Below are 12,614 nucleotides of genomic sequence, written 5' to 3' on the forward strand. Positions count from 1 at the left end.
AGCACTGTACTGGGCAAAAGGAAGAAGTGCTCAGAACGAAACTGGGAAAGCCAGCAATAGCAATAAATCAGCCATGGCTATTAAATAGGATTTCTATCTCCCGGGGTTGTTTTGGCAATAGCACTAACCTTAGTTGCCCTCCTGCAGCTAATGAGGCAGAATGGTCTATCAATCACTGCCTCAGTCAGAATGCTACTGCAGACTGTTGTCCAAATTTAGGGTAGATCCATCTCTGAATCTAAAAGGATATGATGCTCTGGGACTTCACCTGCCATCCTAGATGAGGCGCTCCAGAGGACTGCTTTCAGAATTCAGCCCAGGCATCTCGGTTGGCCTCAATCCATAAAGTTTCTTTCCAAGCTGTGCTGAACTTCCAGATGGAAGTTGGGAATATTCATGACCCAGAAGGCTGATACCATCAGACAGAGATACCAGACTGCTTTTGTCATTCTATTTATAAAAGCAAAGCAACTCCAGGTTTTGGATTTGATTAGAAGGGCCCCTGATAAATGCAAATACCGCTACTCTCTACAACCTTGGGTTGAACTATAGATTTAGACCAAGCTTCCTGTATAATATCCGGAAGATGCGAGTACCTCAAAATGGGTTGCTCAGCAGCTAGCATGCTAAGTGATAAGCTGCCTAATCAGCAGGGAATGCTAAAAACAGGAGTGACTCATAAATCCTGCTCATCCTCTGAACTGCTGAAGGTCTCCAGCACCTTCTTCCAGGTGATGTTTATGTCCTGGCCTGAAGGTGAGCATGCAAGTCTTTTTTTTTTCAGAAGCTGAGCAACAATGTCTCTTCCCTTTCAAGGAAGCACAAATGAGTGGAGGCAGCGACGTTGTTGCATGCAAAATGTTGTGCGTTCTCAGTGATGGAAGAACTCATTCAATGAAGGTAACTTTAGGCTAAGGTCCGCTGTCTATCCGAAGGAGTCCAAAGCTGTGTCACGTCAGCTTTCTCTGATCTAGAGAAGATAGGGACACACATCCACACCAAGCATTTCCATGTGCAAAAACCCTGACAGTTTTAAATTTATGAAAAACCCTAAATTACTGTTCAGTCTTTATTTAAAAAAAAAATATCCAAGTAGTTTCTATTTTCCTTTGGATTTTATTTCCTCCCCTTTCTTCTGAAGTTTTTTTTCCTAATATTGCTCATGTATGAGTTGGATACAATATTACCATGATTGGGATGCTTGCTAAATTGTTCATCCACAGAAATAATTGCAGAACAAGATATAGTTGTACTAATAGCAGAAAATAGTGCTTCTACTGCTACTTTATAAACTTGCCTCAGTTTAAGAATATCAGTTGTTAAAATAATTTCAGATATTTATAAGGACATCTTTTAAAAAGGTGGCTTTCCAAAACAAGGGAATGCATGGTTATTAATCTCAAATTAGAATCTTTTTTTTTTCTTTTCAGTAGAAAAATGTTACAAGTTAGAAATTAATTGTCATGTAATTGATTGATAATTTTCCCTCCTGCTGTGTGCAGAAAGCTATTGGATGAATACATATTGTTCTCAACAGGATCAAAAAGTATCAGTCATTATGGGACAATTAGTTCCAATTTCCACTATTTTTCTTCCATGTGCTGATAAGATTGCCTTCAAAGTACAGGAATTAACCATAGCTATTGAATAACTATTTTTTAACTTAAAATTAGCAAATCTACATGCACATGCTTCCTATGCCCCATGCTCTTCTTTCCTGGACTGATGGCATTCATGAAACAGTACTATTCAAGTAGCTGCAATTAACAGAATTGTCACAGTCAATCAGCTTACATTCCTGATTTTGCAGCATTGTTCCTGGTTTCAGTGTTAATATGATATGGCTGAAGAAAACTCTGAAAAATCTCTTTTATCAACATCACAATTTATGAAAATTGTGTATTTCACCAAAAAAACCACCATCTCTTTACAAGGAAATTCTTGGACTCAGACTGTCATTGTTTGCTTTATTGACAGTGAAATCATAATACTTGGTTAGTCACTTTATAGCAAGCGTAGTAGCACATCGTTAATGCGTATGTGGGAGGAATATACCTGTGATGTATATACAGAGAGAGATATGTTTGTACACACAGGTACTTTACATGTATCGGACTGATATCTGTCAGAGATTTTTTACTGAGATTTTCTAAAACTAGAATGCATCTACATGAAAAGTCTGAATCTTTTATTGCAGAGTTGGCAAAGCTTGATCTGCAAAATTCACTCACATGTGAGTATTTTTCCCATTAGTACCCTTGGGTGATGCTTCTTAAAGTTTTAATGCCAAATACCAACTTTTTACATTTTTCTAAATGCCAGCCATGTAATTTTATCATAGAATCTGAAAATCATATGAGCTGTTTCCTCCTCCCACCTACCATCAAGTAATGCAGCCCAGATTTCATGGGCTTGGCTACAGGGATATAATCCTATGCATTCAGCTATAACAGTGAAATCTGCAGTAGTTTTTCAAAGATATAATCAACCGGTGTTTGAAATTAAGCTTATAATTGCATTCATGATGCAGAGAAGGAATAAAATCTTATTGTGTTCTCCTTGTTTTCTTAACTTTTTGATACTGCTGACATAACAGGGAAAAAAACACTCGATGAAGTTGGAATATGGTGGATATGACTGAATATACAAAGGGAGCAGATCTTTTTAGGGATGAAGGTGCCACTTTTATGTAGTCACTTGTCAGAGTAGAATCACACTCCGAGGTGCCAATTATTTCACAACCTAAGTTAAGACTTAACTAATCTTTGAGGTAGTACAAAATTGCACGTCTTGGCTCCCCATATTTGGTACCTTAATGCATGTACCATCCTGCTTGTTCCTAATTAATTTTACTAACAACATGGTTACCGAATACAGAAATTGGAACACATAGGAAATCTCAGTGGATGGAAAATTCAAAAGTGAAATAGTGAATTTAGAGCTATTATCTACAGATACCAGAACGAGAATATTAATAGTGCTCCTTTGTATTATTTTACAATTCCTGTTACATTGTTCCTACTGAATTTCACCACATCATAGCTAATCTCTATGGCACTTTACTAGTTTATAGGCTTTATTAGAGCCATTTATTGGACATGAGCCAAATATGTGAATATAAAATTATTTTATGCAATGTACACAACGAGGAATTTATTGATATAAAGGGCTTCAGTATTTGTAGGATTACTTGAAAATTATTTTGGAACAGCAGAATTATCTGTGGACTGTATTCGAATTTCATGCTTAAATGCAGTTGAACACTAATTTTTATATGAATTCTTTTGTCTTACACTGCTGTATAAAGGAAGTCTAGAAGTAATAAATACCAGGGGAGTCGAAATGAAGATTACAGCTTCAGTAAACAAGGTGCACATGTGAAAGATGACAGAATGATCATGTGGGAGGAACTACTGTAGTTACTTTCTTTCCCTTATTTGTATTTATAACAAGCTATTAACAAGAACCTCAGTCATTTTGAAGAAGCATTTGCAGAAGCAGGGGAAGAGGGAAGGGTTAAATTATATATATTCTGACTCTTTGACGGGTTTGGTAACCTCATTGCTGCTGAAACGTGACAATGTCAACATCCAGAGAGCCAGGGTTGCTTGTAAGCCCCATTACCTCTAAAAATTAAAAGAACCACATGACTAAGAAATATAATATACTTAGGGGAAAATAAGAGTTTCAGACCACAGTCAGGGAAACAGGCATTTATATACTGAATCTGTGCAAGGGACTCACCACTCTTGACTTGCTCCAGTGTTCCATGCTCTTGGTTTTCTTGTTTTTCTATAAGCTGCTGTGACTCCTCTAGCTCTCATGCGCTCTTCTGCATTGCGGGAGTGAAAGTTTGAAGTGCAGTCAAAAATTACGGCTTTTAGCTGGAAAGAAAATAGTATTGGCTTCATTGTTCTCATTTAAATTAACAGTAGGTTTGCCAACAGCTTAAGGAATGAGTCTGAAAATATCATTTTGGATAGCTTGGTACTGTAAAACATACAATGATTAACTGCTTGTAGATTACATATAAGACTGAGCTTCTTTCTGAAAATGTGAGCCAAAGTTTCTCTTGCACAAACTTGGCAGCATGCGATATTCCGGAGCTTTGTATATTGAACAGTCCCACTGGATTTAATAATGACCAGGACCTGAAAGAGGAGCATGTAGGTTGTGCCATGTACTAATCAATTTGTTCCTCCGACGTTCACAATCTCCATATCCCTCCGAAAATATTCAGGTGGTTTGCTGTCCACTAGGCGGGTAATTTTTTGTGGCATTGTATGGTTATCTTTGAAACATGCTTAGAGATTGAGTCATATGCTCTAATGCTTTCAATCAAATAAAATGTGTTTATCACAACAGAGAACTGTGAACTATTTATTGACTTATTCTACATATATCATATATATTAGATATAGAGTGAATTAAAAAAGTGAAATAGGTTAAGAAGAATACATAAAGATTTGGAAATTACTTGGATATAACTCAATTCAGATAATAGGTTTCCAGTGTCAATATTAGACTAGAATTCTTACAGCATTTTATTTTGTCATGACTTTTCAGATGCTTGTTATTGTTGCTTTGCCTGAGTATTAGAGAAAGACCCAGCTGAAATTCATATCTACATACACAAAACTTTTGAATAGCTACACTGCCAAAACCACTTGAAACTGGAACTAAATAGATCTCACAGGAGAGAAGCAAAACCTGCTAGGGAAGAAAAAAAAAAAAGAGGTGATTTTGGATTTGGCCATCCCATCAACTTAGTTTCTTTCTACTGTTTTTTATAAATTTTTGTTCCTATTTTAAGCAAATACTGGAGATTGATGCCAAGCGCATGTTTAATCTTCAGGAGATTTGTTGCCTGGTCCAGGATAGATAGTAGATAACTCAGTCTAACTAGCTGTTTGATCCTGAAACCAGCTGTGTTGACTGACTGTCAAAAAAATATTTCTGCCAAGCTCTCTTCCCTGCAACCTTGGAGTTGCAGCACTTCTTGTTGTTTTAGTGTGTGACTCCTTTCCTGCTCCAACACTTGCTTAAACTTAGGCTCAGACGTGCTCTGTATGTGTGGGCCTCATCCCTACTGCCTCATCATCTCTTGGTCCTCTTCCAATCTGCAACACCATGTTCCTCCATCCTGTTCCAGTACCAGTGCTATTCCTATGACAAGACACACAGTCATAGTCATTTCTAAAACTGAACAATAAAGTAGCCATAGGCTTTTGGGAAGAGATTTGGGTGCTTTATCTTGTTTGTTCAGTCAATGAAACTATTGATGTAGTATTAGTAGGGAGCATTTGAAAGCAGTTTTAAAGAGCTAATGTACGACTAGGATATAGAAAATGTCAACCGATTTGATGTTTCACATCAAATGGCTATAAATTGGAGAGGGGAAGATTTAGACTACATGTTAAGAAGACATTCTTCACAATGAGGGTGGTGAGGCACTGACACAGGTTGCCCAGGGGAGCTGTGGATGCCCCATCCCTGGAATTGTTCAAGGCTATGTTGAATGGGGCCTTGGGCAGCCTGATCCAGTGGGAGGTGTCCCTGCCCATGGCAGGGGGGCTGGAACTAGATGATCCATAAGGCCGCTTCCAATCCAAACCATATATAAAACAAGAGAAATGTCTCTCCTGCACTGGAAGAGGCACAGAAGTGATCCTGTAGCAGTTTCCTTGAACACTTCTTGCACATCAATAACAGAGTGAACAGGACACCTGAATTCCCCACTGAGGTTCTTCATCAGAACTTTTTTCCCCATGAAATACTGGGCCTTTTATGTACCCTCTCTAAAGTAGTACTAAATCTAGATTGCGTTGTAAGCCTTTGTGGCAGCGGTGAAAAGGCTATTTTGACGTAACATCTTTACCATGACCTTCTTTTCTTCTGAAAATGTAGTTACAGACTCATCTTTATAAAAAGCCAAGGAAGTCTCATTTCTGAGCTGGTCTTTTAAAATAAATGTTCATTACTGAAGCTAGAAGGATAGCGTATTTCATGAATAGAAAGATGAATGAGTAAAAAAAATACATTATTAACATCCCAGAATACTTAAATCTAAGAAGAGATCGTTTATTGAAGATATCTTTAGACATTTTGGAAATGCTTCCATCTTCTTAATGATGAATTAATTTCATTTAAAAAAAAAAGCCTAATGGAATAGGGTACATTTTCAATGTGATGTCTAACTGTTCTGTGGCAACACTGCATACTTACCCTGGACATACCATACTCCATGCAATGCAATGGGACCCTCACCATCAGGATTCATACTGACACACTAAGGCAGTCAGCCAATATTTTGTACCTCCATAAGGAAATCTCTTGCTGCTTCTCAGTCTCCAGAGTGCATTTGCATATTATTCAGATGCTGCCTTTTCAAAGGAAATTATGTAGAAATTGTATAGAAGTTTGAGCTGATATTCATTTTTGTCAGAATTTTACTTCCATAGGGAACAGTAAGGTTCCTCAAGGGTTCAAATCATCATTTCTGAATTTTCAGAAGACACTTGACTACTTCTGTATAGAGACAAGCATTACTTTGAAACATTCCATGTATTTGTTCGTTGTTTTGTTTTACATCTGTTTTATAATGATTATACACCACTAGTAAGGATGGGCAGTGATACATCAAAGAATAGTCATGCTCAGGGAATACAGTCTATGCTGTCATTTGTGTTGTAGAAGCATGTAAATTTTTTTATTTATGACTATAAATGTATTCTTATTGATGACTGCATGTTGCACATGCCACGCGTAATATTTCATACCTAGCACTATAGTCATTTTAGTGAACACTGAACTGGAAATCATAATTGAGTTCTATGGCATTTCATTTTTTAACCTATAAGAAATCTTTGGTTGCAACCACCATTTCATAAATGGCAGAAAATCTGCCTGTACTTTGTACATCTTTACCTTCAGTGATGCACTGCAGCATTAGAGTAACCCCCTTTTTTTTTTGTAAAAGGCCAATTTAAATCTAATTACCTAGTCTCTAGTAATACCAGTTGTGTTTATACCATTATTGTGGAAAGCTGCAGCACTGCCATAGTAGAAGCCATTAGATGATATCCCTATAAGCAAGTGGGTATATGCTCTTCAGAAAATTCTTCACTGCAGAAAGCTTCTCCTGAGAAAAGATTATTTTTCAGCCTCTTCACACCTATTTAAAATATCAGGACAGTGTCATTAGTGTGTAAAGGTCAAAGGCTTTTTAGCAAGTCTCAAAGCATTTGTGCATGCCTCATTAGGTGTAGTGACCTCTAACTGCACTAGGACTCTACCGAGGATTGTTCCTGGATATTGAAGGAATACTCAATAACATGTTTTGTTATTTTTTCCTGCTTTTAAATAAATGCAGGAAAATGCTTCAGTTTTGTTCTTCTAATATGTTTTCAAACTATAGCTCCAAAACTGGAAGCAAATAAATTACATTTGCCTTAATTTTTAATTAGCTGAAAGTCATCACTGCAAATTGTGTCTTCCATTACAAAATAAAATAGTCAACTGCCAGGCCTGAAATAATTAAGCAATATATTATAATTAAGCAATTTAATTTTGATTTAATTATGATACATCATGCAACTTTTCTTCTGATTTAACTGACATTCATTGACAAAATGCTATAATATAAAGCAGCTCTAATGTTTACAGCTGATGTCTCTGCATGTTTTGCTTCATAGTATTTGGCATCCATCAGAGCATATGGAAGAAGTCTTCTAGTCTGGAATAGCTGGTGTGTTATGTCATACTACACAAATTATGCACTACATGTTTTTCCTAATTGTTATTTTGAGAGGCAAGTGGGTAAATCTTCACAGCCAGCGAACTTCAGCCAAAGTTCATGGGTATAAACTGGAATCTTTCCATCAGATTTGGCCTGTTTTAGATAGTGAACTGCTCCTATGTTGTTACAGGCAAATAGATAAGACTGCATGCTTATGAAATATTTATGGAGCTGTTTCATACACGTGTTCTGTGTCAACATCAACATTTTATGTTATGCTGGAGATGCTGAGGGCAAAGGTAGAAGCAATGGGCAGGCATGGAATGCTGCTTCATTCAATGCTGCATCAATAAAATTGCTGCAAAATATCCACTAAATGGGGTCTTCAGAACAAGGCCAACCCCCTATTTAGTTAAAATTTTTTTCATCGAATGACGGTATTGGAGAATGGCTTCTATTCGAGGTTACGGTTGTGTGAAACCCCCTGTTTGATGAGAAGAATGATGAGGGTGATTTCAAAAGGTTCATTCTGCCTGCAGTCCAGTCTGCACCTGCAGGTCTTCATGACTGCAAGCTCGTAGAAGTAAAGTTGAAGGACAAAAAGCCAGTCCTCATCTTGATTTAGTGATTTGAGCACTCTCAGCAACATCCATGAAAGCAGTCACGTAAGGCAGGAAAGCTCATGATTCATCGTATTGCTTGCAGTCGGATGCTCTTATGCCCCTTTATTGTTGATGTGTTGCGTTTATTTCCTATGGTGATGTTTACATTTCTCAACAGAAGGTCAAAGGCTGAATGTCTTTTGGGACTGAGAGCAATTGTATGCTCGGAGCAATAATGAATGTTTGTTATCTCTCAAATCCTTTCTCCCTCTGGCTTTCTGAAGAAAAACAGAATGGTTATTCAGATCAGTGATATCTAGGACGTGGCAGAAATTCAGAACAACGTGTTCAAAACCAATGTAAAAATTTCAGCCAAACTTCTTGTGATATTGAAATTGCTGTGGGCATCTCATCTCACCTTCACCCTGGCCCCAAATATTTTTGCTTTGTAATGTATTCTTAGGTAAAGGTATTGCAAAAGCCTGTTAAACAACATGTAAAAAAAAGATATTTCAATATGGCTGCAGTTAGGTACCCTGCAGGTGTCATAGCTTCATGAATACACCGATGAGACATCTGAATAATTTAAGAGAATGTTGTCAATAGCAAATGTCACACAAAATAACTGAAAGGAAAATTGCCTTCAAAAAGAGAAGATAAAAATGCATGCAAGTAAATTTCTGTCTAATATGCAACTTGCTTTAATAGGGAACAGTAGGTTATTACTTCGACAGGAAATCTTGAATTATTTCTAGTATATCCTTAGCACTTTGTTTATTTTACATAGAAACTTTGGTTATGATCCACCCCTCTGCAGCTCTCATAGAATAATAATTCTGTAAATATGCTGTGAAATTTGCACATAGGGATCAGTTATTACCCAATTTGCTTAGACTTTCAAAACCGAAGAGCAAAACATAGATCTACATGAGAGTTTTACAGGAATTTTGAGGTTTTCAAATTCAGCAGTTCAAAATGCAACACTGTTGGAGAAGAACTCTAAGCAATGAAATTATTCTGGTTGAAATTAACCCTGCAAAAGACTTTTCTCTCTTGTCTAATAAATATTTTATGAAGAACACAAAGCAATATACTGATGCAGTCATATTTACCCAGTAAGCATGAGCACCAAGTGATATTCTGCCTATTTAGTCTTTTATTGATGAGCGATCCATTTCAATGTTTTAAATATTGTCTTTTCGTTCTTTTACTGTTTTGGTTTTTTATTCCAGCAGCTTACCCAGTGTTTAAAATGGTGAGTGAAAGTCATCATGAGGCCCTGGCAGCACCGCCAGCTACCACAGTAGCAGCAGCCCCTCCAAGTAATGTCACTGAGCCAGCCAGTCCTGGAGGAGGAGGAGGAGGAAAAGAAGATGCATTTTCTAAGTTAAAAGAGAAGTTCATGAATGAACTGAACAAAATTCCACGTAAGTAGAAATTAATTGATTAAAAAGCTTCTGTTGGCAGATTAGATTTAACTTGACATTTTCTTCATTGTCAATTATTTATCATACTAAATGTTTTCTAGTCAAAAACAGAAAAATCAGAAGATTAACCTGGTTTAGTAAGCTCCTTAAAATGAGTTGCAGTAGAAAATATAAGGTCGAGCTCATATGTACTTTCACTCTAATCTCAATATGTCAGATTGTCTTGGTAATTTTTACAGATGAATTATTACTGAATCATCAAAACTGGAATGGCAGAATTTCACAGTGGCCATGGGGCCAATAAGCAAAATATTTCCTAACAGTAACACTTAGGGTTTCACGTTTGTGACAAATGTGTGTGGATATATTACCTTAAAGCAAAATTTGGCCAGAACTTGTAACTATTGAGAAAATAAGTGTGTATATTTGAAGATTAGAAAATGTAGGAAAAGTTGGGAAGTGGCCTTTTAAAAAGAAAAATGCTCTAATATCAGTAATATGTGAGTATAGCTGTGGTTTCCCACTCTGTAATTCTGTTAGATCAATCATTGGCTATTGTTTGCATGAGTTCCTGTGCCTGTGCAGGATACTTTTAGAGCACCACTGTGTGTATCTGTGAACTCAATAGGGTTAAAGTCAGCAGGGTTCTTTTGGTCTGTGCTAGAAAGTATTGATTCAAAGCTGAGGCCTCAATTTGTTCACATTTGTGAAAAAAAATAGAAGCATTAGCTTTTCGCTGTTGTTTGTGATAGTAATAGGGTTTTTCAACCCGTTTGGTATGTTTTAGTATGCATATACTGGTAATAAATATACAACTGATTCAACATTGTCAATGTTGTTTTGTGTAATAAAGAAAAAAATCCTTTTTCTTACTGACAGAAAAATTGCCTAGTGATACAAGCAGATAATTTTGACACTTTTGTAGACATGTAGGTGAAAGCTCTGTGTGTATGTGTGTTTTAGTAGCAGGCATTAGAGAGACATTCAATCTTTAATAATTTTTTCCTCAAAAGAATAAATAAATGTAAAATATTTTTCAGGTTATCATTTGTGTAAGGAAATGTTGTGTGACTGATAAAGACAGATAACATATTAGAATATTAATCGATTTTTTATCTCTGAAATGGATCTTGGCAACCTGGGAGATGCGGTTTTTGCAAAATTGATAGCAAACAGCCTTGCTCTGTCACTCGAAATTCTCACTTGCAAGAACAGAGGTGTTACAGTGGTAAGAAGTCCATATGCCATTAGTTTGGTAATCTGCACAGTCCAGTGCAGACCACACTGAAATGAAATTACCTGATGATATCATGGGAAAAACAAAACTACAAGAATTAAAAAGAAGTGGAAAAAAGAGAAGACAAGACATTGAGAGAGAAACAATCAGCATCTAAAACATTTATCTTTTAATTTTTATCTCACCATGCTGTGTAAATGAGGTAGATGACACTATTACGTAGATTCTTTTAATCGTAAACTTTTATTTTAACATAGCAAAGGCACGTTTTCCAATATGAGGAACTCTGTAATTGCTACATCTAAGAAAAGGTCTGTAGAAAGAGAGGAACCTTGATTTCACTGCTGCATACTTTATTAAAACAATGATGAAAACAAGCGTGAAATCCAATCTGGAGAATCTTTCCAGATGGGACTCAATAAAACTTTTTTTTTCTGTTCATGAAAAAAAAACCCGAACCTACTCTTACGTTATGAAAGTTCTTACTGAGTGAAGTGTACTAGGCCACGTGACAACTCAACTATTATGAAAAGTATTAGTGTCTATAAAACATGGTGCCTTCTGCTGATAGTGAGACCAGAACACATTGCCTCCATTTTAGAAATCTGGACTCTTATCCAAGATCCTGCAGTAATTTTGTGGTGGAATGGAGAAATGAACGTGGGGTAATCACAAATCCTATGCCAATAGTCTGCTTTCCTTCTAGAGGCTGCAGATGCGATTGTATCTTTCCAGCATCTCCATCAATTGCTGGGACTGTTTAACATGACATTCTGCTGTGGTTTGGTTTTGGTTTTTGTGTTTTTTTTTCCCATGTTGCCATTTTAAGTAGAAAGTTCAGTGTTCACTGAACCACAAGGGAGAAAAGGACTCGAGTGTGAGTTTTTTTGAAATATTTCAATATGAAGCAGTACCATTGACGTGTTGGAACATATTATATCCTAAATAACTTAAGTTTTCCCCGTTTTCCCCAATAACAAATCCTACATAAATTGACTGTAACTGACAGGTCTTGCTTATTTATAAACTAACAAAAATAATCACTGAATAAGTTTAAGTAGACTGTCTCCAAAATAGTAGGGGCAGGAGGGGAGAGGAGACCTCATTTTCCCATTGGAAGATTATAGCATTTCCTTACTATTTGCTCAGATTGTTTCAGTAAGGAGCTGTCAGCAAGGTGTTGCTAGCATATTAAAAAAACCTGAGGATTTAATGATGGTAGAAAAATTGTCAGGCCTTACCTTTTACAGCTGATTGCAAATTTTTGGGGAATCTTTTGAAACAGACTAGAATGTGAGTTTGTTCCAACCAAACTGTTTTCCTCGTGCTTTTCTGGGAATTTCTTGCTGTGTGAGAGAGAGTAAAGATGGTGAATGGGCCCCACTGGGACAGCACAGGCACTTCAGTCTAAGAATGCTTAAGAGACCGTGGACCTAGATTTCACTCTGATAGATTCGAATTGAAGAGCTGACCTTGAGTCGCAGAGGAATGCCACAGTCAGCAAGTTGTCTAATCTTTGCAGAAATAGTGACAATCCTGTTTTTTAGTTCATGGGCTTTCTCATTTAAAACTTCCAAAGGTCTGATGTTCATCTCCACATAACGGGAAAA

General features: G+C 36.8%; 1 protein-coding gene across 4 annotated transcripts in view; it reads left to right on the forward strand.

Annotated features, from left to right (window-relative positions):
* The window catches only part of SYT1 (synaptotagmin 1), a 350,955-nt gene that overhangs the window by 208,155 nt on the left and 130,186 nt on the right, over positions 1 to 12,614 (forward strand). For 2 of the 4 annotated variants that reach the window (XM_054064263.1, XM_054064259.1), the window contains exon 3: positions 9,573 to 9,767. In XM_054064263.1, the coding sequence (XP_053920238.1) occupies positions 9,593 to 9,767 (175 nt within the window). In that variant the 5' untranslated portion in view covers positions 9,573 to 9,592. Of the gene's footprint in view, positions 1 to 9,558; positions 9,768 to 12,614 lie in introns of all 4 variants that reach the window. The other 2 variants (XM_054064261.1, XM_054064260.1) reach the window with 2 other exon arrangements.

This window comes from Cuculus canorus, chromosome 1 (assembly GCF_017976375.1).
Source record: "Cuculus canorus isolate bCucCan1 chromosome 1, bCucCan1.pri, whole genome shotgun sequence".
Lineage (NCBI taxonomy): Eukaryota > Metazoa > Chordata > Aves > Cuculiformes > Cuculidae > Cuculus > Cuculus canorus.